Source organism: Syngnathus leptorhynchus, chromosome 5 (assembly GCF_054491065.1).
Source record: "Syngnathus leptorhynchus isolate UIUO chromosome 5, UIUO_Slep, whole genome shotgun sequence".
NCBI lineage: Eukaryota > Metazoa > Chordata > Actinopteri > Syngnathiformes > Syngnathidae > Syngnathus > Syngnathus leptorhynchus.
In genome coordinates this window covers 17178853-17204700 of record NC_141199.1, presented here as the reverse complement: position 1 = coordinate 17204700, position 25848 = coordinate 17178853, and the positions used below count along the sequence as shown (strand labels likewise).

At 55.4% G+C, this 25848-nt stretch overlaps 2 protein-coding genes across 7 annotated transcripts; both read right to left on the bottom strand.

Moving 5' to 3' along the window:
- Nucleotides 1–294: 294 nt before the first annotated feature.
- Nucleotides 295–21145, bottom strand: usp34 (ubiquitin specific peptidase 34). 6 transcript variants are annotated; one of them, XM_085911759.1, is made up of 79 exons: nt 20741–21145; nt 19209–19302; nt 18694–19135; nt 18478–18528; nt 18193–18342; nt 18048–18115; nt 17557–17749; nt 17412–17473; nt 17254–17335; nt 17077–17169; nt 16709–16834; nt 16512–16641; nt 16323–16438; nt 15929–16246; nt 15460–15845; nt 15140–15354; nt 14930–15048; nt 14716–14843; nt 14545–14634; nt 14330–14425; nt 14161–14243; nt 13914–14068; nt 13702–13815; nt 13535–13634; nt 13303–13465; nt 13103–13229; nt 12829–12979; nt 12647–12747; nt 12343–12558; nt 12122–12250; nt 11897–12016; nt 11712–11795; nt 11543–11629; nt 11268–11468; nt 11112–11194; nt 10869–10909; nt 10642–10766; nt 10421–10573; nt 10244–10348; nt 9834–9925; nt 9455–9759; nt 9226–9389; nt 9094–9159; nt 8858–9004; nt 8729–8785; nt 8566–8643; nt 8399–8493; nt 8148–8320; nt 7936–8071; nt 7782–7860; nt 7524–7577; nt 7360–7455; nt 7213–7277; nt 7073–7148; nt 6955–7002; nt 6759–6824; nt 6601–6681; nt 6435–6520; nt 6080–6248; nt 5861–5935; nt 5632–5783; nt 5379–5532; nt 5246–5290; nt 5012–5116; nt 4798–4945; nt 4414–4718; nt 3856–4185; nt 3630–3787; nt 3473–3551; nt 3281–3407; nt 3108–3215; nt 2911–3015; nt 2699–2823; nt 2503–2626; nt 2346–2425; nt 2128–2268; nt 1883–2023; nt 1650–1806; nt 295–1480 (listed from the first exon to the last, which is right to left on the bottom strand). In XM_085911759.1, the coding sequence occupies exons 1-79, from the start codon at nt 20781–20783 to the stop codon at nt 960–962; spliced, it is 10653 nt and encodes a 3550-aa protein (XP_085767885.1). In that variant the 5' UTR covers nt 20784–21145; the 3' UTR covers nt 295–959. The 6 variants fall into 6 exon arrangements, with proteins under 6 accessions (XP_085767885.1, XP_085767886.1, XP_085767880.1 ...); XM_085911760.1 differs by having other exon boundaries at nt 9834–9889; XM_085911754.1 differs by having other exon boundaries at nt 9094–9389.
- Nucleotides 21146–21836: 691 nt separating this feature from the next.
- fam161a (FAM161 centrosomal protein A) lies at nt 21837–25757 on the bottom strand. The gene is made up of 7 exons (XM_085912343.1): nt 25453–25757; nt 24041–24766; nt 23322–23917; nt 22916–23083; nt 22682–22781; nt 22270–22367; nt 21837–22182 (listed from the first exon to the last, which is right to left on the bottom strand). Exons 1-7 carry the CDS (start codon nt 25615–25617, stop codon nt 21978–21980), a joined length of 2058 nt encoding a protein of 685 aa, XP_085768469.1. The 5' UTR covers nt 25618–25757; the 3' UTR covers nt 21837–21977.
- Between the last annotated feature and the right edge of the window lie 91 nt (nt 25758–25848).

The window sequence follows — 25848 nt, the reverse complement described above, 5'->3', positions numbered from 1 at the left end:
CGTATCTGGAAGATGAGGACAAAGACGACGACTCGTGCGCAAGGCCAGCGACCTGGGAACATTATATATAAGGTCAAGTTTTTTTTTGGTTAAATCATCTTTGCGCTGCGTGATCATGCTGACAGCAGATGCTTCACCAAGATAATCGAAAAAGAAGAAGCAGCCAGAGGAACGAGACAAAAGATTCACCAAGATAATCGAAAAAGAAGTAGCCAGAGGAACGAGACAAAAGTCGCAAAGACAAAAACTTGTGTGGGAGAAGAAAAAGAAAACCATTCACGTCGCTGTACGTTGTCAATAAAGATCTTTTTATTGAGAGGTTGTGTGTGAAATGAAAGAAGGACAACACAAGCGGCTAAAACTCAACAGCAGAATGGTCGCCGGGAATGGTCGCACCAGTCAGGAAACTCAAAACCGCTGACTGGTCCAACACCAACGCCTGGCTTTATTTGCGCCTCAGTCCAATAAAGCACCACTTTCATCTATATCATATATATATATGTATATATAATATATATATATATACACATACATATATAATATATATACATATATAATATACATTATATATACACATACACCCACACGCACATATATATATTTATAGTTTTCATATACACCTTCAGACATCAAGTTTTTGTTTTTGTGGTTCTCATGTACGCACGCGTAAACTGTTTATCGCAACAAACGTGTCTACTCAAGGCAACTTTTTTTTTCCTTTCATCTCACCGTCATCGCTTCGTCGTTGACAAAAGTACAAAAAGTGGCACAGAGAGGACGAGCAGTAAAAATGCAATAAAATTAAATTACGTCAAACAGAAATCCTCACTTTTTTGTATAAAATAAGAAAAACACTTTTTGCCCTTTGAAGAAGAAGAAAAAAAAAAAGTGCGACTCCAAGGCAACAAAGCGGGAGGGGGAGGGGGGGGAGGGTGTCAACCTTACAGTGACCGATGATGTCACGAGGAGGGCGGGTCTTTTGCAGTCAGTTTGGTAACCGCGGTGACGGCAGCTTCTAGCGTCCTGCACAACGCGTCCAGCACGTCCTCTGTTCCCTCCCCCGCCGAGAGGGCGGCGTCTTCCTGGAGGGGCGGGGCCTGGGGCTCGGCCGCTCTCTGGTCCGGGTCTTCCCTTTCCGCCAGCTTGTCTGCTTTGGGGGAGGGAGCGCTTTGTGAGGGCGACAGGGCAGCGGCGGGCTCCGCGGGGCACGAGGGGGGGGCGGCGTCGGGCGGGGACGGGGGGTCCTGCTCGGTGCCCGGGTCGATGAGAGATGAGGAGTCCCGCGTCTCCGTGTCGGAGGTGCTCGTGGGCGTCAGCGCCCCTTGCCGCTCCGACTTGGACGACTCTGGGCACGGCGGCGGGCCGGCGCTGGCTTGGCCGCAAGACGGGGGCAGTCCGGCGGCCGACGTGCTGGGCACCTCGTCGTCTTCGTCATCGCTGCTCACGCGCCGCCGCTTCACGGGGATGGCGCCTTCCTCCTCTGATCCCGCAAACAAGCAAAATGACAAAATTAGTCACACGGTGCCTTGAGATACAAGTTGGATCCAAATGCCAATCATGTGTCCTCCTTTTAAAAAGAACAGACTGTATTTTCTTCATCCACTAAAGGGCAGTAAAATAGTGCTAGATGGATAGCGATGGAAACGTACCGTCGTTGCGGCGGTGGCGGCACGCGTCCGCCAGCGCGTCACGGCGCTGCACACAAAGGTGACACCGCGTCGTCAGTTCTTGAAGGGCGGGGCCCAGGGCGGGGTCGAGGTTGGGGGGCGACTGCACCGACAGCAACAGCGTCAACGCCCGAAGATCCTGCAACAACAACGATGCACGTTGACAACATGACGGGAGGGGGGGGGGGGCGGCGCGGGCGCAACAGCGTACGTACCGCGTTGAGCTGGCCGGCGGTCTTGCTGAGCTGCGGCCAATCAGAGGCGAGCTCGGGCCGCAGGCCACCGCGCTCGCTCAGCACGCTGGCCACCAACACGCCCGCCAGGCTGCAGCAGCTGGCGCCAGACAACACCTGCACCTGGGAAACACGCCCAAGTCACATCTTTGGCGTAGAATCAGCTCCGTGTGGCCGGGAAACCAAAGGAAGACGTGTTTATGATGCGTGTGTGTGTGCGGGCGCACCTTGTGCAGGAAGCAAGTGAGGAAGGCGTAGATGGTGTTGTTGTTGAGGAAGCCGCGCTCATCCATCAGTACGCGCTTGATGTACTCGCTGAAGGCGGCGTCGTCGCACAGCAGCTTCACGCACGTCTTGGATAGCAGCGACTGAAACAAACGCACAGATGATGGGCGGGGGGCGGGGCTCTGACATCAGTAAGACGGAGGGGGCGGGGGGCTCGCACCTGCGACTGACACAGTTCGGTCCAGAGTTTAGGGAAGAGCGCAAGGTGCAAAGGAAGTCCTTCGTAGGCCATCAGCACACCTGGGGAGGACAAGACAAAAAGTCAGCGACACGCAGCGCTCCCGGCGGCTGCCCGCCCACCGACCGCCGACACGCACTCAGCTTGACCAGCGTGTCGGTGAACTTCTCGCAGTTGATGGCCACGCGACACACGAGGTGAATGAACTGCTGGTACGGCAGGAAGTAGTCCAGCAGCATGCCGTCGTACACCTCGTCCTTGCCCTGGTGACGACGGGAGAAGGCGATGTGGCACGAGCGCGCGCCATTTGAAAAAAAAAAGAGGTCCCGCCTGACCTTTGCGCTCTCCACCATGGACGGCAGCAGACACATGTTGAGTTCGGGCCTCGGGGGGCGGACGTTGCTCTTGGCCCCCAGCAGCTTCATGTTCTCGCGGCAGGGCAGGTACGGGCCCGGCGACACTACACAAGGACAATGGAGCGGCGCGCGCTCGCTCACGCCGAACGGGAAGGTCGACGTGTCGCCCGGCGCGGCGGATTTCGACTCACTGGGAATGTTGCTGTGGTGGTACGTGAAGTGGTTGTGTTGCAGGAAGGGCACCAGCGTGTGCAGGAAGTCGTGCGGGCTGAGCAGGAGCACTTCCTTCAGCACGTCTGCCGAGAGCAAGAGGAGAAAAAGCCTCCAGGTGGGTTCGGGTCCCGGGACGGAGAGAGGCGGCCCGGCCCGGCCCGGGTCCGAGGCTTACCCAGGCACGCGTTGCGAAGCTCGGGCGGGCTGTACGAGTTGAGCAGCGTGAGGAGCTTGTGGGCAAAGTCGATCCTCTCCTGCCACTGGATCAGAGCCTGCTTGACATCTGCAAGGGATGGAGAAGAGTGACAAGAGTTCTGGAGCAAGCAAAGGTGACTTTGGAAAGCTTACCTTTGCGCTGCAGGTAGGGCCTGGTGGCCTTGAGCACCGACAGGAAGATGGAGAGCAGCTCCACCAGGTCTCCGGTGACGTGGCAGGCGGTGGCCTCGTGGTACATCATGTGCAGCGTGTTGAAGGACTGCGGGGACAGAGGGGCTCGGCGGTCAGTCGCCTGCTTCGGAAACCGCCGAAAAGTCCGTCTACCTCCGTCATGAGGACCAGCCCTCGGTTGAAGACCACCAGCAGTCGGTCCTCGTCGTTCTCCAGCAGGACCCGGAAGGCGCTGGAAGAACCGCCGCGTGCAAAACGTCAAAGCCCGCCGAGCGCAAAAAGGAGGGGGGAAAGAAATCCAACGGGCCACCTGATGAGGGTGGTCCAGCACGAGCGTCCGTCCAGACATCTGAGGTAGCAGCTGATGGTGGTCTTCTTGAACTGTTTGACGTCCTCCACCTCGTCCTCCCGCATGTCCGCTCGCTGCGCTGCGAACAGCTGCATGAGGTTGAAGAGCTCCTCCACCGCCTGCGAGGGGGAGGGGGGGGGAGCGGTTAAGCCCCCGTGGGCGGAGCGGCGAGCAAAGGCGGGCGTACCCGGGGATACTGGCTGGCGTGCGGCGTCAGGTTCTTGAAGGCCCACTGGATGTTCTGGTGCGAGGCCAGCTGGCGCGTGAAGGCGGGCGACTGCTCGCAGCACATGCGTAGGATGCCGTAGTAGGCGGGCAGCATGCCGCGGTTGAACAGCACCACCTCCTGGTCGTCGTGGTCGGCCAGAATGTAGTTGAAAGCGATGTTCTTGGTCACGGCCGGGTTCTGCACCACCAGCCGGACGTTTTCGCTGCAGTCCACGCACACGTTGTACCAGAAGGACAACAGCGCCTGCTTGTTGTGGTTGGTGGCGATGGCCGGCTCAGACAGTTTGGGCTGCCGCAAAACACACGCTCCACAAGCGTCAACAACCAGCGCGACAACAAACTTTTGGGCGCGGACAGATTTTGAAGCCATCTTTTATTTTTTTGACCGCACATTATACGAGTAAGCGGGAACTGAGTGCACAACGCAGTACCACATTAGGCCACAGGGCGGCGGACTTTTTGGTTTTTGGTTATTGCAATAATAATAATCTTGCAAAGTTGCGAGTTCCGCACGTACCTGGAAGAGGTTCCACAGGTCCATGAAGTAGAGGGAGAACATGAGCTTCTCCGTCTTGGAGATGAGGCAGTAGGTCATGAAGCTGAAGTACTGCACCAGCTTGGTGTTGCCGTGCACGCTGGCGTCCACGTAGAGCTTGGCGCGGGCCAGCAGGCCCAGCAGGAGGTTGTAGACTTGGTGCAGCACGGCCGTGGTGTCGGGCGACAGCGGCAACTCGCGCGTGGGCAGGTGCAGCGAGCGCGTGGAGCGGAACATCTGACGGAAGGAGTTGCTGGGGATCAGCGACACCAGCAGGTACGCCGCCGCTGCCGTCGGGAACACAAATCCTTCATCAACGGGCCTCGGTTACTGTGGCCGGCTTTTCCCGGGAAGGCGGAGACCTACAGGTGCGCACGCGAGGGTAGTTGTGGGCCAGCAGGAAGCGTTCCACCCAGTTCTCCATGTTCTGCAGAACCCAGCTGTGGGCCAGCTTGTTCCGAGGAGTTTGCCCCGCCAGCCAGTCCAGACACTGGGACGGGTTGTACTCGATCACCTGAGCCATCAAAAAGTTGAAGATCTGCAATGTTCTGTGTGCGCGTTTGCCGTTTGTGGCGTTTACCTCCCAGATCCTCTGCAGGATGTAGGTGGCGAAGGAGGGCATCCCCGGAGGGCCGCCCACAAACTCCATCAGCATGGTGAGCAGCTTGAAGAAAGGATTAGCAGCCTGGCCGCAGCACAAGTACACACACATTTTATTCAATTCACTTTATTGACGCAGAAAAAAAATCCCTTTTTGAAAGAAAACGAAAAGGATTTGCACTTTGCAGAAGGATTCGGTTCATCAATGACTCACCTCAGGCGTCAGCTTGGCGATGGAGGTGAAGAGCATGGACACGATCTGAAAAACGCACACGCCGGACGGAGTCAGCGCAAGGTAAACCCCCCCCCCCCTCCAAAAAAATATATGATCCAGCTCATAAACGCACGTGCTCGGCCAGGCGGTTGTTGTAGCGACAGAGGCTGAAGATGAGGTTGCACGTCTGCCGGATGTTGATGCCGTCTCGGATGTGCTGGAAGAGGAAGGGGAAACCTTTGCCGCCCGTCAGCTCCGCCATGTCGCTCTGGGACAGCGTCAGGTGCCTGCCGACACACCGCCATTGGTCAAAAGTATAGAACATTTATTTGAAGGTCATAAAATCCATCAAATTCACGTTCTTTTGGTTTCTGGTGGGCACGTACCGTTCCGAGCGCGACTGCTCCACCAGGAGAGCCACAAGGGCAATCATCTTCTCCAGAGCGGCCGGCCGATACTTCTCCTCGGCGAGGGACAGGATGTCCTCCTCCTCGTCCTCCTCCTCACCTTCCTCCTCCGACAGAACCTCCACCTGTAGCTGAGGAACGAAAAAGACTGGGGTGAGTGCTGATTTTTGTGCATGGTTTAAATAAATAACGAAAGTCTTCCGCTGACATTTTCCGGTCCTTTGGTGCCCATGTAGAAGTGAACCATGATGGAGATGGCTTGCAGCGACAGCAGGAATTGGCTCTGGGGGAAAAAACAAAACATGATTTAGCAACTTTTAACAGCTAGACAGAGAAACACAGCAGAATCTTCTGAATCTTTACTTTTTCTTTGACTAAATTGTACCCCCAGTCCAAACTTCTTTTTTCTTTGTCCCTTGCGACCTACCTCCTCCTCTCCCATCTTGGCAAACTCGTAGAGGAAGGCGAAGTACTCGGTGAGGTGTTTGCTGTGCGGCTTGACGCCGTGCTCCATGATGGACAGCAGCGTCTTGACGAAGCGAGTCACGCACGAGCGGCTGCCGATGTCCTCCACCGAGCCGTCCATGTCGTCGGACCTGCAGGAGGGGGTCAAGGTCACATCCGGAGAGTCGGGGTGTCAGAGTCCAAATTGATGTCGTCCACGGCTAAAGTTGAGCGCATCGACGGCTCAACGAGTCGCCTTTTTCCTTGCGGGGTTTGCAGAAGCCCAAGCTACGACATGCTCCCATCCTGCGGGGGACGCCAGAACAAAGGGAACGCACCCATCCTCCATGCCTGGCTGCAGGTAGAGGTGAGCGTGGACCGGACGCAGCCTCTGGATGACGTGGATGCACAACCTCTGGAACATCTGAGCCCAACAGCAGAGCAGTCAGGACATGTCGTCAACAACGACGATACAATGAAGAACGGGAAGGTGAAGGCACCTACCTGTCTGACAATCTGATTGGGACACTTGATGAGGATCTGCATGGGCCACCAGTTGTCGTCTGCCATCCTATCCAAAAACCACTGGCAGGAGAGGGATATCATCATCATCATCGAGAAAGTGTTCACAACTGTGTGTGTGTGTGTGTGTAAGTGCACACCTCACAAGCTGCCTGGCTGTTGTTGAACTGTTTAGTGAGGAGTTCAATCCACTGCAGCATAGTGGGCTGATGAAATAGAGCAAAAAAAAAAAGAAAGACATTTTAATTCCCCTGAGACCAGGTAGGATTAAATAAAATTTGTAGTAGTCAAGGAGGCACGAAGAGGTGGTAATTTGTTTGTAATTTGTTCAATGACCTTTTCCTTGGAATGAATGAAGGTCTCCAGGACAAAGGAGGTGCTGAGCTGAAAAACAAAGGGAGCCAAAGGTCAGCACGGCGCAACTCAAGTCCCGACTTGCGAGTGTGCGCGTTACCTTTGCCGTCATGAGGGAGATGGCTTTGGGGTCGGGCAGCGTGCTGGGGATGCTGCTGCACAGATGCCACATGAAGCTGCGGACAAACAACATCATTAAACATCATCGTCATTGATTGCTACGCCGCTACCAACACTGACCCAAAGTAGGTGTGCTCAAATATGTTCTTGTCCTGGAGGAACTGCATGTTGTCGTGCCAGATCCACTGCAGAAGACACACACACACACGTGAGAGAGAAAAAAAAAAACCACAACCCACAGACACACAAGTGTGAAATCAGTCATACTTCCAGCAGGTCCGGCGAAACGTCAAAAGTGAACTCCTTGGCGGCGTCCTCCTGAAGCTCCACGCGTTTGTAGAACAGCATGTAGGCGCTGTGCGTCTGACACGCAACACCACCAACACGTCACCACCAAGGTTAGCACGCTTACACGCAAAGCCGCTCCTTACCTTCTCAAAGGAGAAGTCCATGAACTTATCGGTGACAGAGTCGTACGTTTTGGTCTGCGGGGGGAAAAAAAAAAAAAAAGAATGTGAGATTTTTCAGTCACACGAGTGGCTTTCAATCAACAGTGATTTTATTTAGCGTTAGCATGAAGCGAGCGGACTGTGAAAGCGCCGCGGCACTTCGACATCTTCACCAAACTGTGGTCGCTTTCGCTTTCCGAGTCAGCGTAGGACCCCGGACGGCATCCGTGAGCGTCTTACCGTCATCTCTCCGCCGAAGCACTCGGACGCCAGCTGTGCCGAGTCAAAGGGTTTCACCTCGGCGTCGTTGAACAAGTACCTGCGCGGACGCCGTTTTTAAAAAAGTGCCGTGTGTGCGCGCGCGACTACGTGCGAGCGTCGCCGCCGCCCTCACCACTTGTTGTTCTTGTACGCGTGAGGGTTGACGATGTCTCGTATGAAGCTGTAGTAATGGCCGCCATCCGCCGTGCCCGTGTGCACCGTCACGCCGATCAGGTCGTACTCGGAACTCTCGGACGCCTTGGACTCGCCTTGACAAACGGCAAAAAAAACATCAACACGCAATAAGCAGAAAAGACACACGGAACCGGCTTCTTTCTTTCACACCCTCTTTGGGTTCCCCTTTGGCCATGAGGAAGTGTTCGGTGTAGGGCGTCATGTCCAGACGCAACGGGAAGGAGAAGTGCGTGTTGACCTTCTCCTTCATCATGGTGACCATGTTGAAGGTGTAGCGCATGGTGTTGAAGCTCAGGATGCCCGGAAGCTTCTTGAAACAAGCCCTGCGCGCACGCACAATTTCTCAAAGTAAATACCCGGGAGCCATTTTGAATGGAAATATTCTCTGCTGTGTGGCTGACCTTTTCTCCGCGCGGACCTTCTTCCCGCAGTGGGAGCACGTGTACATGTTGTCGCCCTCCAGCGTGTCCTTGATGGTCACCTCGTCCAGAGACTCCTAAATGCGCGTACACACGTTGTTGGCAAGTGGCACGCGTCTGCGTGAAGAGCGGCGGGCGGGCGTGCTCACGTAGATGTTCTTCATGTCGGCCACCTGACACCTGACCGTGTAGAACTCCTCGGCCGTCTGGCTCACGTGGTCGCAGTCCTGCGGGAGCGCAAATGGGCGACAGAATGACGTTCGATTGTTCGACGAGGCAACGTCGGCGTGCCGGCGGTGACGTCCGACTGACCAGAGAGACGACGTTGTTGGTGATGACGCCGCCGAACAGAGTCTTCACCGTGTCCTTCTGTGGAGGTAAACGTGGGATCGTCAAGCGAGGTGGAAGGGAAGCGTGGAAAGAGGACGGGGCGGGCCTTACCAGCTCGTGCGACATCTCCTCGATCTTGGTGATGAGGTCGGTGAAGAACTCAGTCATGTCCTTCTGCTCTCCCGTATTGAGCGGCTGCTTGTCCATGGTGTACGTCTTGCAAAAGGGCCGCGGGTTGTACGCCTTCCTCTCGCTCTCCTGCGCGCAGACGGGCGGTCGGAGAGATGGAACGCCGTTTGATTCGCACGTGTGGCCCATTTTCAACCCTCTCGGCGTGTAAAGCTCACCATCAAGTAGGTGAACATCTTCTGAAGCTCCAGCAGGGTGGTCTTGTGTTTGATCTCTTCGGCGTACTGCGCACGCAAACAGCGAGGCGACATGAGCGCTCCGAAGGGTGAGGAAGAGGAGGAGGGGCCGACCTTGGCGGTGAAGATGGCCTGGCGGGCTTCGGGGATCATGTAGAGCTGCTGGATGGTGGACGCCAGGTAGCAGGTGGCGCCCAGGTTGGTGAGGCCCACAAAGCGACACTCGGCGCGCACGTCCTCGTGAGGCCAGTAGTCCCACTTGTACGGAGCGTGGGAGGCTGCCGGGTAAACCAAACAAAAGGTCAATGGGGTTCGACGATTCAAAACGGCCCAATCTTCTCACCCTGCATGTGCTGAGACATGACCCAGTTGTGAAGCAGGCGGTAGTTGTCGGCCGAGCCCTTGACCGTCTCCACCAGCAGGTCGTAAGCGGCGGCGCGGGCGGCGTGCGACTTGCACTTGGGTTGGGCGCGGTCGGCCAGGCTGGGCAGCAGGAAGAGGAGGTTGTGCACGTCGCGCAGGAAGTCCTGGCCCTCGCGGGAGAACTTGAACGGGGGCTTGTGCTTGAGGACGCTGGTGGCCAGCCGCAGCAGACCCGTCAGGCCGTCGTCCTCCACGTTGCCGTCCTGCTGGTCCAGCATCTCGCGGCTGCGCGGTAAGCAAAGCCTTCTTGGCATCTCGCCTTTGCGTGGAAAGAAAATGGTAGAGGCGTGCGCGCCCACCTTCGTATGCAGTCTGCCAGGTGTCGCGCCAGCGCGTCCAGGTCCAGCAGGGTACTCTGCACCGAGCCAGCCAGCCACAGAGAGGGAGAGACCTGACGTGAGTTCAAACACACCGACAACGCTAGCCAGCAGCAACAAACGCCCGTCCTGCCTGTGCCTGCTTTTATTTCTGTATTTCAATGTTATTTATTTTCTTTCTATTTTTATTAAATTAATTATTTTTTTATTTATACATATTTCTTTTATTAAAAGAAAAGAGAATTTTTTGGTTTGTGGGCCGACGCAGTTGTGAACGGGAAACATTTAACAACAAGTCCAGTATGCAGAAAAGTACAGGCAAAACAAATGCTCACATATCCCAAAGAACCTTCAAAGTCATCAAATCATAGAAAAGAACAAGCGCGTCCCACCTGGGTGGCGTCTTTGACGTGGATGTTGTCGATGAGCTTGCACAGCAGCCAAAAGTATTCTTTGCAACCGCTTCTGAGGGGCGGCTCCTCCTCGTAGTCCTCCATCTGAACAGCAAAGAGGCGTCACCCTCCGGATCGCGCGCCCTCAAAGTCATCGTCGAAGCACTTTTTTTATACCCTGATAGGTTTGACAGCTTGCGCGTCGGGCAGAAACTTGAGCAGCGTGGATGCGGCGAGCAGCAGGAAAGATCTGTTGATGGACTCGCCGCCTTCCAGGCCGGAAAGGGAGAGCTTGTAGAGGCCGTTGCACGCCTCGTGACGCACCGCCGCCTGAAACAAAATCAAATATTGCCGCGGGGACGAAACACGGGCGGAGAAAGACGACGCGGCGCTCTCACCTCGGGCACCAGCAAGGTGAGTTTCCTGAGCCAGTCTTGCAGACGCTCGCTGTCGGCCAGGCTGGACTTGACGGACGACGAGCAGTGGGCCCAGCTCACCAGCAGCCACATGGAGTAGTGGGTCACTGGGCACACGCGCACACCGTTAGCGTCTGACAACACCTAGCGCTAACGTCCCGAAGTGGAGCGTATCGGCAAACGTCTCATCAATATCTCCCGAGGCTCACCTTCATGTCGAGACCGGTGATCCGACTGGGCCTTCAGAACTCTGTGGAATGACAGCAAAAAAGATCACATCCAATAGATCGATTTGGCACGGCTAAACAAAATACGCCTCGTTACGACAAAAGTATATTCATCGACACCCCGGTTAGCTGAAGGCTAGTTTTTGGTGGTTTGTACACACTTTGCTGCCACCTGGAGGATGGGGGTGGAACACGCAATCCCACGCTGAGGCGACGTTTGCCTACCTGTGCGCCAGGTTGTCGTAGGTGTAGGCCACGTTGATGAGCCGCTCGATCAGGTTGGTTCCTTGGACCAGGCTGAGGAACACCTGAGAGCCAAACAAAGCAGTTGCAGAAGAACCTAATGGATGGATAAGAACGTGCGTGTGTGCGTGTAGCCACCTCGGTGAGTCTGGGGATGTGAAGACTTTTGCCGTGATCCACGGCGGACTTGCGCGACTTCCCCGGCCAGGCCCGCTTGCGTTGGCCATCGACGAGGCCGGACCAGGAGAAGACGTCGTGGTAGGCCAGGTCCAGGTCGGCGGGGTCCACGGCAAATTGGCAGATGAGCTTCAGCAGGCAAGCCAGGCAGTCCAGCAGCCACTGGACACGGCGGGTAGGAAATTCAATGATGAGTTTGGAAAAAATGGAGAAGAGACTTCCTGGTCACAGCTCACCACAGTCCAGGACTCCCGGTCTTTGGGCTCCAGGATGGCGGAGTTGAAGATCTCCAGGAGCAGCTGCAGACCGCCAGATGAAACAAACTGGAAGGAAGAAGAAGGAGAGAAAGTTTGTGACATGCTGGACTTGCGGTCATCCGTGGAGGTGCTTTTTTGTTGTTGTCACCTTGCAGCTCCACGAGTTTTTGCTGTTCTCAATCTGGTCCTCGCTAGAGTCGTCCGAGTCGGGGTACAAGTCGCTGTAGCTGCCCTAAAAAAAAAAAAAAAAAGACACACATACAGGATTAAAGTAGGGTGTCGACCGGCCCAAGCATCAAAAAGGGAGGAGGGAGGGAAGGAGGAGGGTCTGACCGTGGACTCCCTGTGGATGCGCCTGTTGGGCTTGCCAAGCGCTTCGATGATCTCCAGCGCGTACAGAAGCTTGTGAGCACTTTTCATCCTCAGCAGCTCCTTCCAGCACGGCCCTTCCTCCTGCAAAAAGCAGCAAAAAAGGCAAAGGGCAGGCCGTCAGGACACATACGAGCGAGCGAGCGAGCGAGCGAGTCAGACGGCAAGAGTGAGCGAGCGGCTCCCCACCGTGCCGTCGTCCGAGATGTTCTGGAAGGCCCGTAGCATCTTGGGACACGTGGGCAGCAGCATGAGAAGCTCCCAAACGCGGCGAGAGAGGTTCTCGGCGTGCAGATGCAGTTCCTCGCAGCGGGCCATCTGCTCGCACACACAAGCGTAGACAACCAACTGTCACGCAAAGTCAAATTAGACATGAAAAGAAAAAAAAAAAAATGGCGGTCGCGACTAACCTCGGGAGCGTGGTGGCGCTCGCCGTGGGCGGGGCTGGGCGCCTTGAAGCAGGCCAGCATCTCCAGCAGGTCAAAAAGCGTGGTGAGGTGCGGCTCCTGCAGCAGCAGCAGCATGGGGATGTGCTCCTTCTGCGGGGGAGGCAGGCACGACGCCGGCAGCTGCACGCCTTCGCCTTTGCGCTCGCGGCGAGGCGCCCCCAGAGACACAAACACCATCTGACGCAAAGTGTGTGGAAAAAAAAAAAAAAAAAGCTTGGTATCTAAATAATTTGCTCCTCTCGGGTTTCGTCCCAAATGCAGTTACCTGCATGTCCTTGAAGCCCAGCTCGTGGAGAGTCTTCTCGTCGTAGTCTGTGGTGAGTTCGTGGCCCGACGAGATCATACGGACGGGTCCCATCAGACCCCCTGGAAAGCACATTGCCGCACGTTATGTTTCCTCGGAGACCGGCCGGAGTGAAGGCGGGAGCGACGTGGCGTGAAGCGGACCTGAGAAGTCTCCCGGCTGCCGGCCGCTCTGACCGAACTCCTGCAGCTGCGCCTGCTGGTTCATCTGCTCCTTCTGCAGGTTTTCATACCAGTGGGTCACCTCTGCGCGCAGGTCTGCCACCTGATCGCTGGGGTACATCTCGATCGTCATCTGCTTGGAAGAAGACGAAAAAAATAAAGTGTTCAATTGGCCGTCGTGACTTTTTCCGGGCAGACCCCTTGAAATGCGAAGAAGAACGAAGAGAAGAGAAAACGAAGAACGTTGCGAGGAGACCTTATCGGGCAGTCCGGCGGGCTGACAGACGATCCTGAGCGGCAAGGATTGTTTGTCGCTGAGCGCCTTGAGGTGGCTGCCGATGCCCGTGCCCTCGATCTGCCACTGGCGCAGGTGGTAGGCGAACCTGCCGAAGTGGAGGTGGGGGGTGAGCGAGGAGGCACGGTGAGCGGGATTGTCCCTTTGGCGGCGGGCCGTACCTGCGCCTGAAGGCCTCCAGGTGCGTCTTGAGCATAAGCAAGCCCCTCTCGATGCTGGTCAGGCCCGACTGGGGGTCCTTCTCCAGGTTGGCCGACGCCATCAGCAGACTCTCCATGCACTTGCGGATGAACTCCTGCTCCTTCTCCAGGCCCGTCTTACCCGCTGGACACGCCATTTAGTCAGCGTCATCGGCACCAAAGCGAAAGCGGCGCCGATCCGACGACTACTGACCGTTGATGTAGTAGGAGTTGATGTACTGGATGGCGGCGCGGCTGATGTCGGCCGACTGAGCTCGGAGGGCGATGCCCCACAGCTGGTCCATGCCGCACAGCTGCAAGAGAGGATGCTGGTAAGCGGCGTGAGAAGATGGCTTGAGACCGGGACGGGCCGGGAAAGACCTCGCAGTTGGCGGCGTTGTCCAGCGCGCTGGTAGCCAACCGGGCCAGGTTGCAAAGGTGCTGGAAGAGGTTCAAGCCCGTCATGCTGATGGTCTCCGGCTTCAGCTGAGGCATCTGGACATACCAAAATATGTCAGTCTCCACTTTGTTTAAAAAGAACAGGTTGATTCAAAACGGGTTGAACGTTTTCATGTATCTCAGCAGGCTGGTACCTTCTCCAGGAAAAGGTGCTTGTAGGTCTCCATGCCCATGGAGTGCTGGTCCTTGCTGCGCACCTGATTGAGGAACCAGTGCAGGGCGTCGTCGTAGCACTCGGCGTCCTCCACCAGGCAGTGCCACAGGATGTCCACCTGCTCCAGGCTCAGTCCTGAACAAAAAAAAACAAAAAAACACTTTGAGGCGTGCATATCAAGAGAGCTAAACCAGATGGTGTGTGAGTGAGTGAGTGCAAGATCTTACTGAAGTGGTCTGGAGATCCCAGCGTGGAGAAGACGCACGTGAGGAACTGAAGGCGCACCTGCACCTCCGCACTGTGACTGTACCTAAACACGGAGCACAAAAAGCTTTAGAGTTGCCCGGTTGCTGATGTCATTTTCTCCAGCAGTGCGTGTCAGATGGTTAGACTCACAGCGCAAACTTGTGGCGTTGCTGCCGGACCTCCTGGATGTAATGCTGGAGGTTGTCGAAGAACAGCTTCATCATGTGTAGTTCCTTCTCGGCCCACCTGACCCACAAAAAAACAAAAAAACTGGCGGTTCTCAAATGTTTGACTGACAATCAAAAAAATGAGAAGAAAATGATGCTTGACATCAAATGATTGATTGGCCTTCACGCCTCACTCACATGGTGATCCAGTGCGTGTCGTAGCTGGAGCCGAATTGCTGGAAGGTGCCGGAGAGCTTGGGGAGGAGCCTCAGCGAGACAACCACGGACCTGAGGGCACACGTGCGCTCATGCTTAGCGGCGTTGGCTCGCTGGCTGGCCTTGAGGGCGGACGGCGGGTGGGGTGCTCACCGGTGGTGCGCCAGGTTGTCGAGGCAGCCCTCGATGAAGCGCATGCGGATCTGCCGGTCGGTGAACCAGCACACCAGCGAGCACAGCAGCTTCTCCGCCTCGTTGATCAGACCCTCCGACAGGTGGCTCTGAAAACGCGGAGCAGCAAATGTTGCATGTGGCGCCGGTCGCACGATTGGGACGGAAAGCCTTTTAAGTTGGGAAGACAACGTACGGCGTTGTCGTCCTGCACCAGGTCCCACAGCAGCGTGTTGCCTTTCTTGCAGACGTTATCCAGGTTGACGTCGGCGACGGCGTGGCCGCCCGAGTGCTGATGCTTGTGCACGGCCGGACCTGAAAGCCCCCGCGCACAAAATTGAGGAAACGCTAGATTCGGCAAAAATCCACTGTAGCTAAGCAAGCCGGCGAGAACTTTGCGCCGCACCTTGCACCAGGTGCTCGTGGTAGATGGACGCCAGGTTGGGGAGGTGCTGCTGCAGGTGTGAGCTGAGCTCGGCGTGCGAATTGATCTGGACCAGCTCTTCCTCGCAGCCCGATTCCTCGCCGTCAAAGTCGGCCATGTTCTTCTCCGACTTGGCGCTGACCTGCGAGCTGCTGCAGCTCACGTCGTCCGTGCTCAGCATGTCCTCCACCGTGGGCCTGCGTTCAGGAGGACAAAACAACCATAAAAGACCAAAATGGCAGACAAAAAAAAAAAATACTTAGACCGAGCGGCTGCTGTTAAGGGCGGTGACGACGACTTACCCATCGTGATGGTGGTTATGATGATGATGGTGGTGGTGATGATGATGATGGGGGCCAATGAAGCGCCGGCAGTTGAAGATTTCTCCGCCCATGGCCTCGCCCAGGAAGTTGGCGGGTCGGGCCACGCAGGATGGATCCTGGGGCCCCGCCCCTCCCTGGCGGGGACTGACGTCCGGCACCTGGGAGGTCTGCGCCGACGAGGACGCCACGCACGTGTCCATCATCCGCATACGATTCTCCAGGGAGGTGGAGGCCGCAGCGGCGGCGGCGGCAGCCATGATGGCGGACGTCTCCGGGCTGAAGGGGAGGACCTTGGCTTTTGCGCCGTCGCTCAGAGCCTCGCCCGCCTTCCTCTTGCGTGACTCCGCTTGGTCCCGGGGGTCCTTCTGCCAGACGGGGGGAGTACGTCAGTCACGTGATTGCGAGCAATCGGATAAGATGATCGATTCCTTCGTCACGTTCTTCCCACCTCCGCCTTGTGCGACCTGCTGTCAGCGGACACCTCTTCTTCCTCGTCCTCCTCTTCATCATCGTCGTCGTCCTCCTCGTCCTCCTCGTCTTCCTCATCGTCGTCGTCGTCTTCCTCGTCCTCATCCTCCTTCAGGGCCTCGCTGTCGGCCATGTCGTCCGAGTGGACGTCGCTGGCGGGGCTGCCGGCCGACTGGCTGGCGCCGCTGGAGGCCACCTCGTTGCTGGAGGCGTCGCTGCGGCCGCTGGTGCTGCCGGGCCCGCTGCTGCCTTCCTCGGCGCTGTTGGCCGTCTCGTCTGAGCTGCCCTGCATGGACTCCTGACCAAAAGAAATAAAACGACAACGATAAACACAAATGTAGAAATGCCGATATTCGGAACGGGCGCGCGGGCACCTCGGTGTCGGAAAGCCGATGCTGTCCGCGCTTGCCGCCCGACATCATCTGCTCGTCCATGTCGCTGCCGGCGCTGCGCTGCGTGTCGCTGCTGTCGGGGCTGGCGGCCGGAGAGCCTGAGCGACAAACGTCACGATGACGGAAATGGAACCAAAAGCGTTGTGGCGTGCCCGCGCGGGCGGCACTCACCCTTCTTGTTGCCCACGGCCATGTTGGTGTTGAGCAGCGAGGCGAAGGAGCTCTGCTTGGACACCTGGGCTTTGGCGGCCAGGGCGTTGTTCCACAGAGCCTTGATGAGCATGGAGGCCAAGTAGAGCGTCTGCAAAGCCGCCACAGCGTCAATTCCAGATACAAGCGGTCAATTCGGGAAGGCTGTCGGGCTGTACCTGTTCGGTGTGCGCGCTGGGGTGCAGACCCGAGACCAAGTTGAGAACATGGCGGAGGGGAGCCGGGTCCAAGTTCTTGATGAGGGAAGGGAAAAGGTCGTGGATGTAGCGGCTGCAGTGCTTCAGCTGGGACAGGAGGGAGATGTCGTTGAGAAACAGCAAATGGAAAAAAAAAAAACCTAATTCGATCTCTTTGTGTGCCTTGGCATGTGGAGAAATTGACAATAAAGCGGACTTTGATAACGTGAACAGCAGAGGGCGCTGTTTCACTTTTCAGACCAGCTCTCGCTGGTTATTTGACAGCTTTTTCATTTGATGCATCACTGATTCTTTTGGAGAATTTGGAAGCCCAGCGCCGAGGTTTCTACCTGAGCCGCGGCCCAGATGCAGTCCACGTGCTGCGTGCTGAGTCGGCCCTCCGCAGCCAGGAAGTTAAGGATTACTTGACACTGTTTGATGATCTGAAGAAAAGCACAATAAGACCAGACGTGGGCCTCGGGAACATTTCCAGCCGATGGTGTGAACGAATCTTGCTCGACTCGCACCTCAATGTGCAAATTGGGTCCGAAAAGGTGCTCGATCACGTTGTTGTGGATCAACCAGTCGGCAAGATCCTTGGCTATCGACCTGAAACCAAAACACACACACGCGCGATGACGACTCGGTACGAATCGACACGCGATGACGCGCGCGCCGTACTTACGTTTCCGTGTCGGACACGAGAGACTCGTTGTTGCAGACGTCGTTAAAAGTGTGGAGCTGGTTCTGAAGGGGAGAACATTTTTCATGAGAACAAATCAGGGTGGAAACCCCAAAAAAGGGGGGGGCAGGGTTAAAAGGCAACTGACGGTGATCTGGCTGAGTCCGGCCAGCCGCATGGTGAGCGTGGGCGACATGAAGTACTTGTAGGCCAGGTCCAGGCTCTCCTTGTCGAAGCACAGCGCGCTGTCCAGGGGCTCCTTCACCGTGCTCCACATCAGGTCGGCCATGTTGCGCGCCGCGCTCTGACGCAGGTCCTGGTCCGAGAGCTGACACAGGTACCTGAGCGGACGAGACACGTTTTGACGTTTGCGTGGGCCTGAACTCGTACTCAACAAAGTGTGGCCTCCCTTTGACGGACCCCCCCACCACTATTGCAACTTGCGTAGATTAAAAAAAAAAAAAACCGCTAACATTGTCGATTCTGTGCCTCCTCCCGGGTCATGCGAGGAGAGGCTTGCCAGCAGCCAGGAAACGGTCGCTATGGTAACAACGGGCCTACCTAGCAACAAGCGCACGGTGTGCCGGGATGCGGAGGAGTGGGGCGTTTAAAAAAAAATAAAAAAATGGCTGCACTCACCGTATGACGTAGGAGCGGAAGGGGATGATGTGCTGCATGACGGCCGGAATGTGAAGCCATATCCGGATCTGAGGCCGCACGCACGCACAAGAAGCAAAATTAGAGGCGGGCCGAGCGGGTCGTCCCGCGTCCCGTCCTAACTCACGTTGGACACGATGCTGATGAAAGCGTGCGCGATGGGGAAGGGGAGGCTGTCGGGCGTGGCGGCCTGGAAACATTCCTTCATCAGAGAGAGGCCGTGCTTGCCGCAGAAGAGGCAAACGTAGCGCAGAAGGTGCAAAGGAACCTCCACGTCCTGAAAAGCACCACACGCAAAAGGACTTCTGTGAAGAGTCAACCATGTTGTTTTTTTTGTCCCCGTTTGACTGAATTATTAACACTCTGCTTTTGTACTTTTGTGCGTCAAAGGGTCAAAGGGTGTTTAGCTTACATTCATGTCACAAAAGGAGCCCAGGATGCTGCTCTCGTGAGCAGGTATGTCCTGGGGAAAAAAAAAAAAAAAAAGTCACCATCACGAGGGAATCCGCTCAATCTACGCCACATGCATTGGAACAGCAGACAAGACCTTTTTTATTCCAGTAGCTCAAAAGTATTCCTACTTTATTGTCTCCATTCCAAATCATTTTCATCGATTGCGCATGTTCACCTCGATGGTGGGGTGCGTGTTGTGTTTGTAAGCCGTGTAGAGCGGGAATTGGATCTGGAAGATCTTGGCGGCGCACAGCAGCAGCTTCTCTCGCTCGTCGGTGCTCCACGAGCTGAACGCGTCGAGGTCGCCGTCCTCCTCCTCCTCCTCCTCGTCGTCGTCCTCCTCCTCAGCCTGCTTTCGGTTCAGGTCGGCGCCCGGGGACTGGGCGTCCTCCTCCTCCGCCGAGTCCCGCTCCACGTTGACGGGCTCGTCTTCGCCGGGCGAGGCCGGCCGGCGGGGGCCCCGTTGGTCGCGGTCGGCGGCCCCCTCGGGGGCGCGCAGGCGGCATAGGCGGTCCCTGAGGCCGGCGATCTGTCCCACCACCAAGTTGATGAGCGCGTACACCAGCTGGTTGAAGACCTCCAGGTGCTTGTACTCCTTGAAGCAGCACAGACATTGTCTGCCGAGCAAAAAAAAAAAAAAGCCAGGTCGTCAGTCTTCGCCACGGCGGCAACGCCAACGATTCAGCTCACCTCTGCGTCCACGAGCTGATGTGAGCCAATACTCGAAGCGCATGTTCCTTCTTCAGCTGGAAGCCGCCCTCGCTGCCGCCATCCGCGTCCGAAACTGAGGAGCGAGCAAATGAAACTAAATGTTCAAGCCTGAAATGTTGACAATTTGTGGGGGTTGTTCATTCATGAACGGGCGTCACCGAGAGAAGTGGAGAAAGATTTTGCAGGGTTAGGAGTTGAGGGGGGGTGTCAAAGGTTGTAAACCAGGTTTTTGTTTCTGGTGCCGAAGCGCAAGCGTGCGCCGCTGCCGCAGCAAGTCTGAGTTCAAAGGTCGGCGGCACACAACATAGCGGTCGACCGGAAACGCACAGGCGACAAGGCTCCCCCGCAACAGCAACGCCGCTTTTGCAACGTCAGCAACATTTTGGGGTATCGCACACCTCATAATCATCATCAAGAAATAAAATCCATCTCAAAACAAACATGAAAAGATTCTTTTTATGCTTTTCATTTGGCGTGTTGTCCCCAAAACAAAAGCTCATGACAGGCATCGAGATGGGGAAATAAAAGGTTCAAATTTGAGAGCTAGCTTTGAGTGTTGTGCTTTGATAGACTTTTTTTTTTTTTTTATCTGTCAAATACAGTGAAAAGAAAATGGAAAATGCTCTTGAACTGCACAACCGTGTCATGTTTTATTTCAAACTGATTTCTACAGTCTTGATCTCGGATGTCGCGGTTTTGAACCCAATACGAGTTAGTTGACACTTTAACCAAACTATTCCTCTCTATTGTTGTCTATTCGAGTCGTTCTCACGCGTAGGCCATGGCCGACATTGTCCCCCTGCTTGCAATTTGGAAGTAAATCCGACCGCAAAAAAAAATCCACTCGACCTCGGTCCTAACATCGCCTGGCGATGAGGTGGTTATTAGGAGAACAAATAAAAAGAGACACGGGAGCAAAGTTGGACGGTGCTAGCGTTAGCTGAGCTAACGGCTACGACGATGGGACTAGTTTTGCCAAACGAGACGAGCAGAAACGACAAAAGTCACGAGCAGATGACACGAGTCCATCTTGTTCGGGCTTGTCAGTGTGGCCAAAACAAAAAACATGCAAAGTCGCTCGAGCTGACAAACATCAAACAAGATGGCTAGCAGGCCTAGCTTATCGAGCTAACTTTTCTTGTCGCTTGTATTTTTCTGCAAGACTTTTTTTTTTTCCCAGGACATTTTCACGCCCTTGTGGAGGTAACCGTCGACAACTGGCTGACTGAGCCAGGGACGACTGTCTCACACTTGGCAGACGGACGGACGGACGGACGGACATAAAAGGCCCCAAACTGTTTGACAATATGGGCCGACAAATGTGACAATTGGACACCAATGGATTGAATGATGGCTGACGTGAAAATGCACACCGACACGATTCCAAATGAGGTGTGTGTGTGTGTGGGGTGGGGGGACAAGTTGCAAAGAGCTAACGTTAGCAAGTAAGCTAACGTTGATTGTGTGTGCGTGTTGTGTGTGTTACTAGCCGAGCAGGTTGCCCTCCTCACTTTCGTTCAGAACCTCCACCAGCTCGGCGCAGTTTTCACACATCGTTGGCGCAGAGGACGGCTCGAGTGCTCCGCGTCAAACCATCCTCCGGACGGGGGGGGGGGAGGAAGGAAGGCGGCTGGACGGCTGACGGCCGGGGCTGGCCTTTGACTTCCAGGCTGCTGCTTGAGCTCCCAAATAGAAGCCAACGAAGGGCCCCTCGCGGAGGCTACAGCGGTCGGCGGGCCGACCGGAGCACGGAGCTTGTTGGCGAGCAAGCGGTCGACGTTGGCATCCGAGCGGCAGAAGAAAAACAAACGGCGGCCGAGCGAAGCCGACTGAAGCCGAGTCACTTCGCAGGCGGCTGGACGTTCGTTAGGAGAGTGGACATGGCCGCCATGTTTAAAACTAGGAGGAGGGAGGGGCGGGGGCTTATAGTTGACGCAGCCTGCGCTGCTCTTCGGCCTTTTCCGACACTTTCCGGCGGTCTCCGGCGATCTCGTGTGCAGCACGTTGGGTTTACCCGAGGTGTCGCGAGATTCTACCGTGACGTTGTCAGTTTTGCAAATAAAAAAGTATGCTTATTAAAAAAAAAAAGAAATGTCATACGTGTGTTAAAAACTGTAAATAAAACTGCAGTTTTCTTTCAAAGTATTTTTTTTCTTATTTTTGAAAATTCGCCTTTAGGTGCTGAGGCTTGGCACCGTGTTGGTGAATCAATGGCGTCCTCTGCTGTATTAGGAAAAGCATTGCAGCTCAGCGGAATCAACAAAGGCAAAACAGGATTTGCATCCGTTTCAAAAGCCATTTTAACTTATTTTTGCTCAGAAAAGAAATACACTTGAGGTCGAGTGATGTACTCATACTGATTTAATATGAAAACCCCAAAACATCACAGAAGTTCTGAGAGAGATATGCTGAATTGCTATTTCATCAAAGTCAGTCAGCTTTCAGGGGAAAATTAAAATTTCCATTGAAGAATATAGGCAATAAAAAGATATTTAAATAAAAAATTGAATTATGGATAAAATGATCAATTAAGGGGAATTATGTCACAAATTTCAATCAAATGAACCACAGCACAACATTCAGAGTGGCACAAAGTAAGACTGATAATTGAGTGATTTATCTTTTTATTGAGAAAAAATGTGCTTGCTTGCAGGCGACCTCTTGGTGGCCGTTAACGCGTGAAGATGTCGTACCGTGGGATTTTGCGAACGGCTCGCATTCTAGCCACGGTGCACTTTGCGCCGAGCGCTAAGACAGTTCCTCGTCGTCGTCCTGCTTCTCATCCTCAGCCTCCTCCGCGTCCCTCTGATGGTCGTCGTCGTCCGAGTAGTGGCCGGCGTCCTCGCTGCCGTCAGGCGAAGCCTTGTCGCTCTCCTCCTGGTCTTGGTTATCCAGGAAGATCTTCCGGTAGTGGACGGGCAACAAGGCGGCGTCCTCCGACTCCGAAGACTCGCTGGGCAAAACGAGAGAGAGGACGTCGGCGTTTCGTCATCTTAAGGAGGGTCGACGTTGATCATGCTAATTGTCAAGGAGAAGTTACCGTGTGGCGTCAGCCTTTCTGCTGAGGAATTCCTCGCTCAGGTGGACTCGGTGCAACGTGTCAGCAAAACGCTTCTGTGCCGCCTGCTTGGCGTTCTTCTGTTGTAGCGACATAGAACATCTTCAGAATGGCAAGGAGGAGGAATTCGGTATAGATGGAGACAGGGACAAGTTGACAACCAAGCTAAGAACGTGCTAATTTGCTATTTTATCTCTCTACATGTGTTGCTCCACCGTTTGTGTTCATATGTTTCCTACAGCATTCTATCGCCGCAACCACTAATGCTATCTGTTATTCTGTCAATCAAGTTTTCTTAGCATGAAGCTAGTGGGGGCAAAGTCAGGTCACTGTGATCTCAAGGCACCTTGTATTTGGAGCGTACAAATCTGGGGAATCGCGACTTGTTGTGTACCTGGGCAACCTGCTCTAGCAGCAGCGGCCTGCTTTTCACGCGCTCCTCCATCTCCTTGATCTCCTGCTGATATTCCCTCCTGCGCTGGCGGTCTTGTTTCCTGAACAAGGTGACGAGAAGCACACAAACATTCCCAAAGTTGGATTTCATGTCACCGTTTGTGTTCCCACCTGCACATTTCCTGCCTTCTGACATCTCTGAGGTGGGCCGGCAGCTTTGTCTGGCGTCTCTCACCTGAACTCTTGGAGTTTGTTGCCGTGCGTGTGCGTGAGCGCCACGTGCGGGTCGATGGCGCTGGCCCGCTTTTGCACCAGCTTCTGCAGCGTTCTCTCACGCTCCTTCTGCCTCTCCGTCCAGCGTGCCTCCTCCTGTTCGGCCCTCCTCCTGCGCTCCAGGGCCTGCCTGCTCACACAGTCACACCGGCTTTGTTCACCAGCTCCTCCAAAAGTAGTCACCTCCCCGATACTGTCAATGACTTACTAGATGAACTTCTATGAAGGATCTACATGGGCTTATGGAGGGACGGGCATGGAGTGAGGATGGGGCGGGTCCTCGAAAGGAAACTCAGTCACTAGCAAGGTGGCTAAGGAGGCTATGCCTTGGGGAGGAAGAGGAGGCAAGGGATCTGCTGCCGGGGTACCTCACGGCCTGGTGTCGCTTCTTGGTGGCGTCCGTGTCCTTGGCGGGAAGGAGCTCCACGCTCCCCGACAGGGACGAGCAGAGGCTGGAGTCGGGCGTGCCGGAGCGCCGGACGCGCGGCCAGCGAGGTGCCGTCGGGCCGCCGCACTCCTTCTCCTCCTTCGGCTGACGCTGCGAAGGGATGCGGGCCGTCCTCAGTTGAAAGGGCTCGCACGCCGTGGTGGGCTTCACCTCTTTGGTCTGCTCCATGCGCTTCTGGAAGCGCTTGAAGGTGACGTCAAAGTCGGGCACGTCCTTGTTGACCAGCGGGCGGTGGCTGAAGGTCTGAGCCTGCTCGCTGCTCCTCTTGCTCTCCGCCAGCCTTTTGCTGAGCGTGCTGGGAGGGGCCGAGGCGCTGCGGAGCATTTCCTGGGCTCTCATCTGCTTCTTGATGGATCGGTACAGCTGCTCCTCCTTCCTCTGATCGCCCGCCGCCAACACCGACTTTGGCACCGGCTTGGCCTTGAAGGGCTTGGGCCGCTCCGGCTGGCCAGGCGGCGGCTGCTGCTGCTGCTGTTGCTCCTTCTTCAGGCGTTCCCTCTCCAGGAAGCTGAAAGGCTAAGAGACCGACCCCGCCGCAAATTACACGGGGAACACGAACGAGGTATCTAAATCATACATCAGAAATAATGAGTTTCCGATGAATCGTTTCTACACGGTAAAACGAGAGACCCTCGTAACCTTTGTCTTGAGGTGGCGGTTGTCGGGCCCGCTGCGACGAGGTTCCCGCCGCCGCTCCTGGAGCTCCTGGTAAAGCGGCAGGTGGACGTGCGCCGGCACGGGGCTGGCGCGGAACTTGTTGCGGCACTCGGCCATCTCCTCCAGCTCCCGTCTCACCCGAGCGTTGTCCAGCTCCACCTCGGCGCGGGTCTTGATGCCGCGCCGCCGCCGCTCGGCCTCGCGCTGCCGGCGTTCGGTCTCGCGCAGCGTCATCTGGAAGGGCCTAGGAACGGTCACGGCGGGGACCCTTCGCCGAAGCCGGAAGCCTTGGCGCTCTCCCGGCAGCGACGTGGACAGCTGGCGGGTCCGAGGCGATAGCTTGAAGTCCACCCACATGTTCTGGATGAATTCTTTGGGGCAGAACAGTAGGCCTTTCTCCACGTCGGAACCCGAGGCGTCTGTGGCGTCGTCCGACGTCGACGACGCCCCCGAAGCTCTCCGGAGCTCGACGGCCGAGTGAGACTTCCTCAGATGCTGAAAGGAGCCCGGCCCGTCTTGTTGGTGTTGCGTGTTGGGTGCGGCCAAGGCGTGGAGCTGCAGCTTGTGGTGGTACATGCTCTCCAGCTCGGCCATGGTGCGCAGATGAGCCTTTTTCAACTCCTCCAACTTGCTGTAGTACTCCTCGTTGGAGAAGAAAATGCCGCCGGGTGCCACGGCCTTGTGGTGGCGCGTGTCTCCGCCCGCCACCTGGAGTGAGTGGGCAGACGGAACCAGCTTAAACACTAAGTTTAAGCCTATTAGGGCTCGGTATGGAAGGAGGCCCACCGAGGGCGGCTTAACATGGCGGCGTCGGACGCCCGGCGTGACAAGGCAGAGCGTGGATGGAGGATTAGCAACATTGCCGACAGAACCACGTCTAATCTCGCCCACGAATAGACAAAAGTGTTCCCGTCGGCACGATGACGTTGGCTGATTTTCAATTTTCATTTTGGCGCGACCCGAAACCAATTGTGAATTTTCTGCTCCGCTCTTAGGAAATAAACGTTTGAAAGCAAAACATTTCAAAACATTTCTAAATGTATTTAAAAGTTGAATCCAAGTCAACTGTAATGTACAATTGCAATAGTGGTAAAAACAACCAATGCAACATTTTGTGAAGTTTGACCATTTCAATTATATACAAGCAAGGGCCCCAAAATAGAACCCTGTGGAACGCCATGGCCTGAAAGTCCAATTAAAATGATACCTTCATTGTCATGTAATAATATAATCATTGTTATTGCAGAGTTTGGCTGACGTTACAAAGACATTGGAGCACAATTTGAAACTTCTAAGGTGCGCCATGAAAGACAAAGTACAAGTTGACGTGATGGTGGGGAAAGTCGCATTTCAAGTGGCGGCGGCAATTTTGCACGACTCTTTCTTTACCTTACCTCGTCCTCCTTCTCCATCTCCATCTCTTGCTCCTGCTGGTAGCCGTCGCGGTTGTCCCTGTCTTTATTCCGTTCGTAGGAGGCCAGCGGTACCCTGGTGTGCGGGTCCACCGGCCGCTTCAGACACGACGTCACCAGCACGTTGTTCCAGTGCGCGTTAGCCATCGTATATGACACGCAAAGCGGCTCGTTTACAAAAGAAGAAGAATTGCCCCAAAACGTCACGGGACAAAAGAGGTGTGAATACAAATCACAAATTGGGGGAGAGATTTCTCCGCGTGCAAGGAGCGGGCTGACGATTAAAACGGAAGCGATCGTTGCTTAGCAACAGAACCAGACAGCTTGTTAAGGATGTGACGTTACGTGGTAGGTGTGTCGCATGCAATTTCAATCAAG

Excerpts from the sequence above, each read along its gene's own strand:
- usp34 (XM_085911754.1), bottom strand. The coding sequence starts at position 20,783 with ATGTGTGAAAACTGCGCCGAGCTGGTGGAGGTTCTGAACGAAA. Across the intron at positions 17,474-17,556 it reads CCGGACTCAGCCAGATCACC|AACCAGCTCCACACTTTTAA; the intron begins GTCAGTTGCCTT and ends TCTCCCCTTCAG. Across the intron at positions 13,816-13,913 it reads AGCACCTTTTCCTGGAGAAG|ATGCCTCAGCTGAAGCCGGA; the intron begins GTACCAGCCTGC and ends TGGTATGTCCAG.
- fam161a (XM_085912343.1), bottom strand. The coding sequence starts at position 25,617 with ATGGCTAACGCGCACTGGAACAACGTGCTGGTGACGTCGTGTCTGAAG. Across the intron at positions 23,918-24,040 it reads ACCGCCACCTCAAGACAAAG|CCTTTCAGCTTCCTGGAGAG; the intron begins GTTACGAGGGTC and ends TCGGTCTCTTAG. Across the intron at positions 23,084-23,321 it reads AAGCGACACCAGGCCGTGAG|GCAGGCCCTGGAGCGCAGGA; the intron begins GTACCCCGGCAG and ends CTGTGTGAGCAG.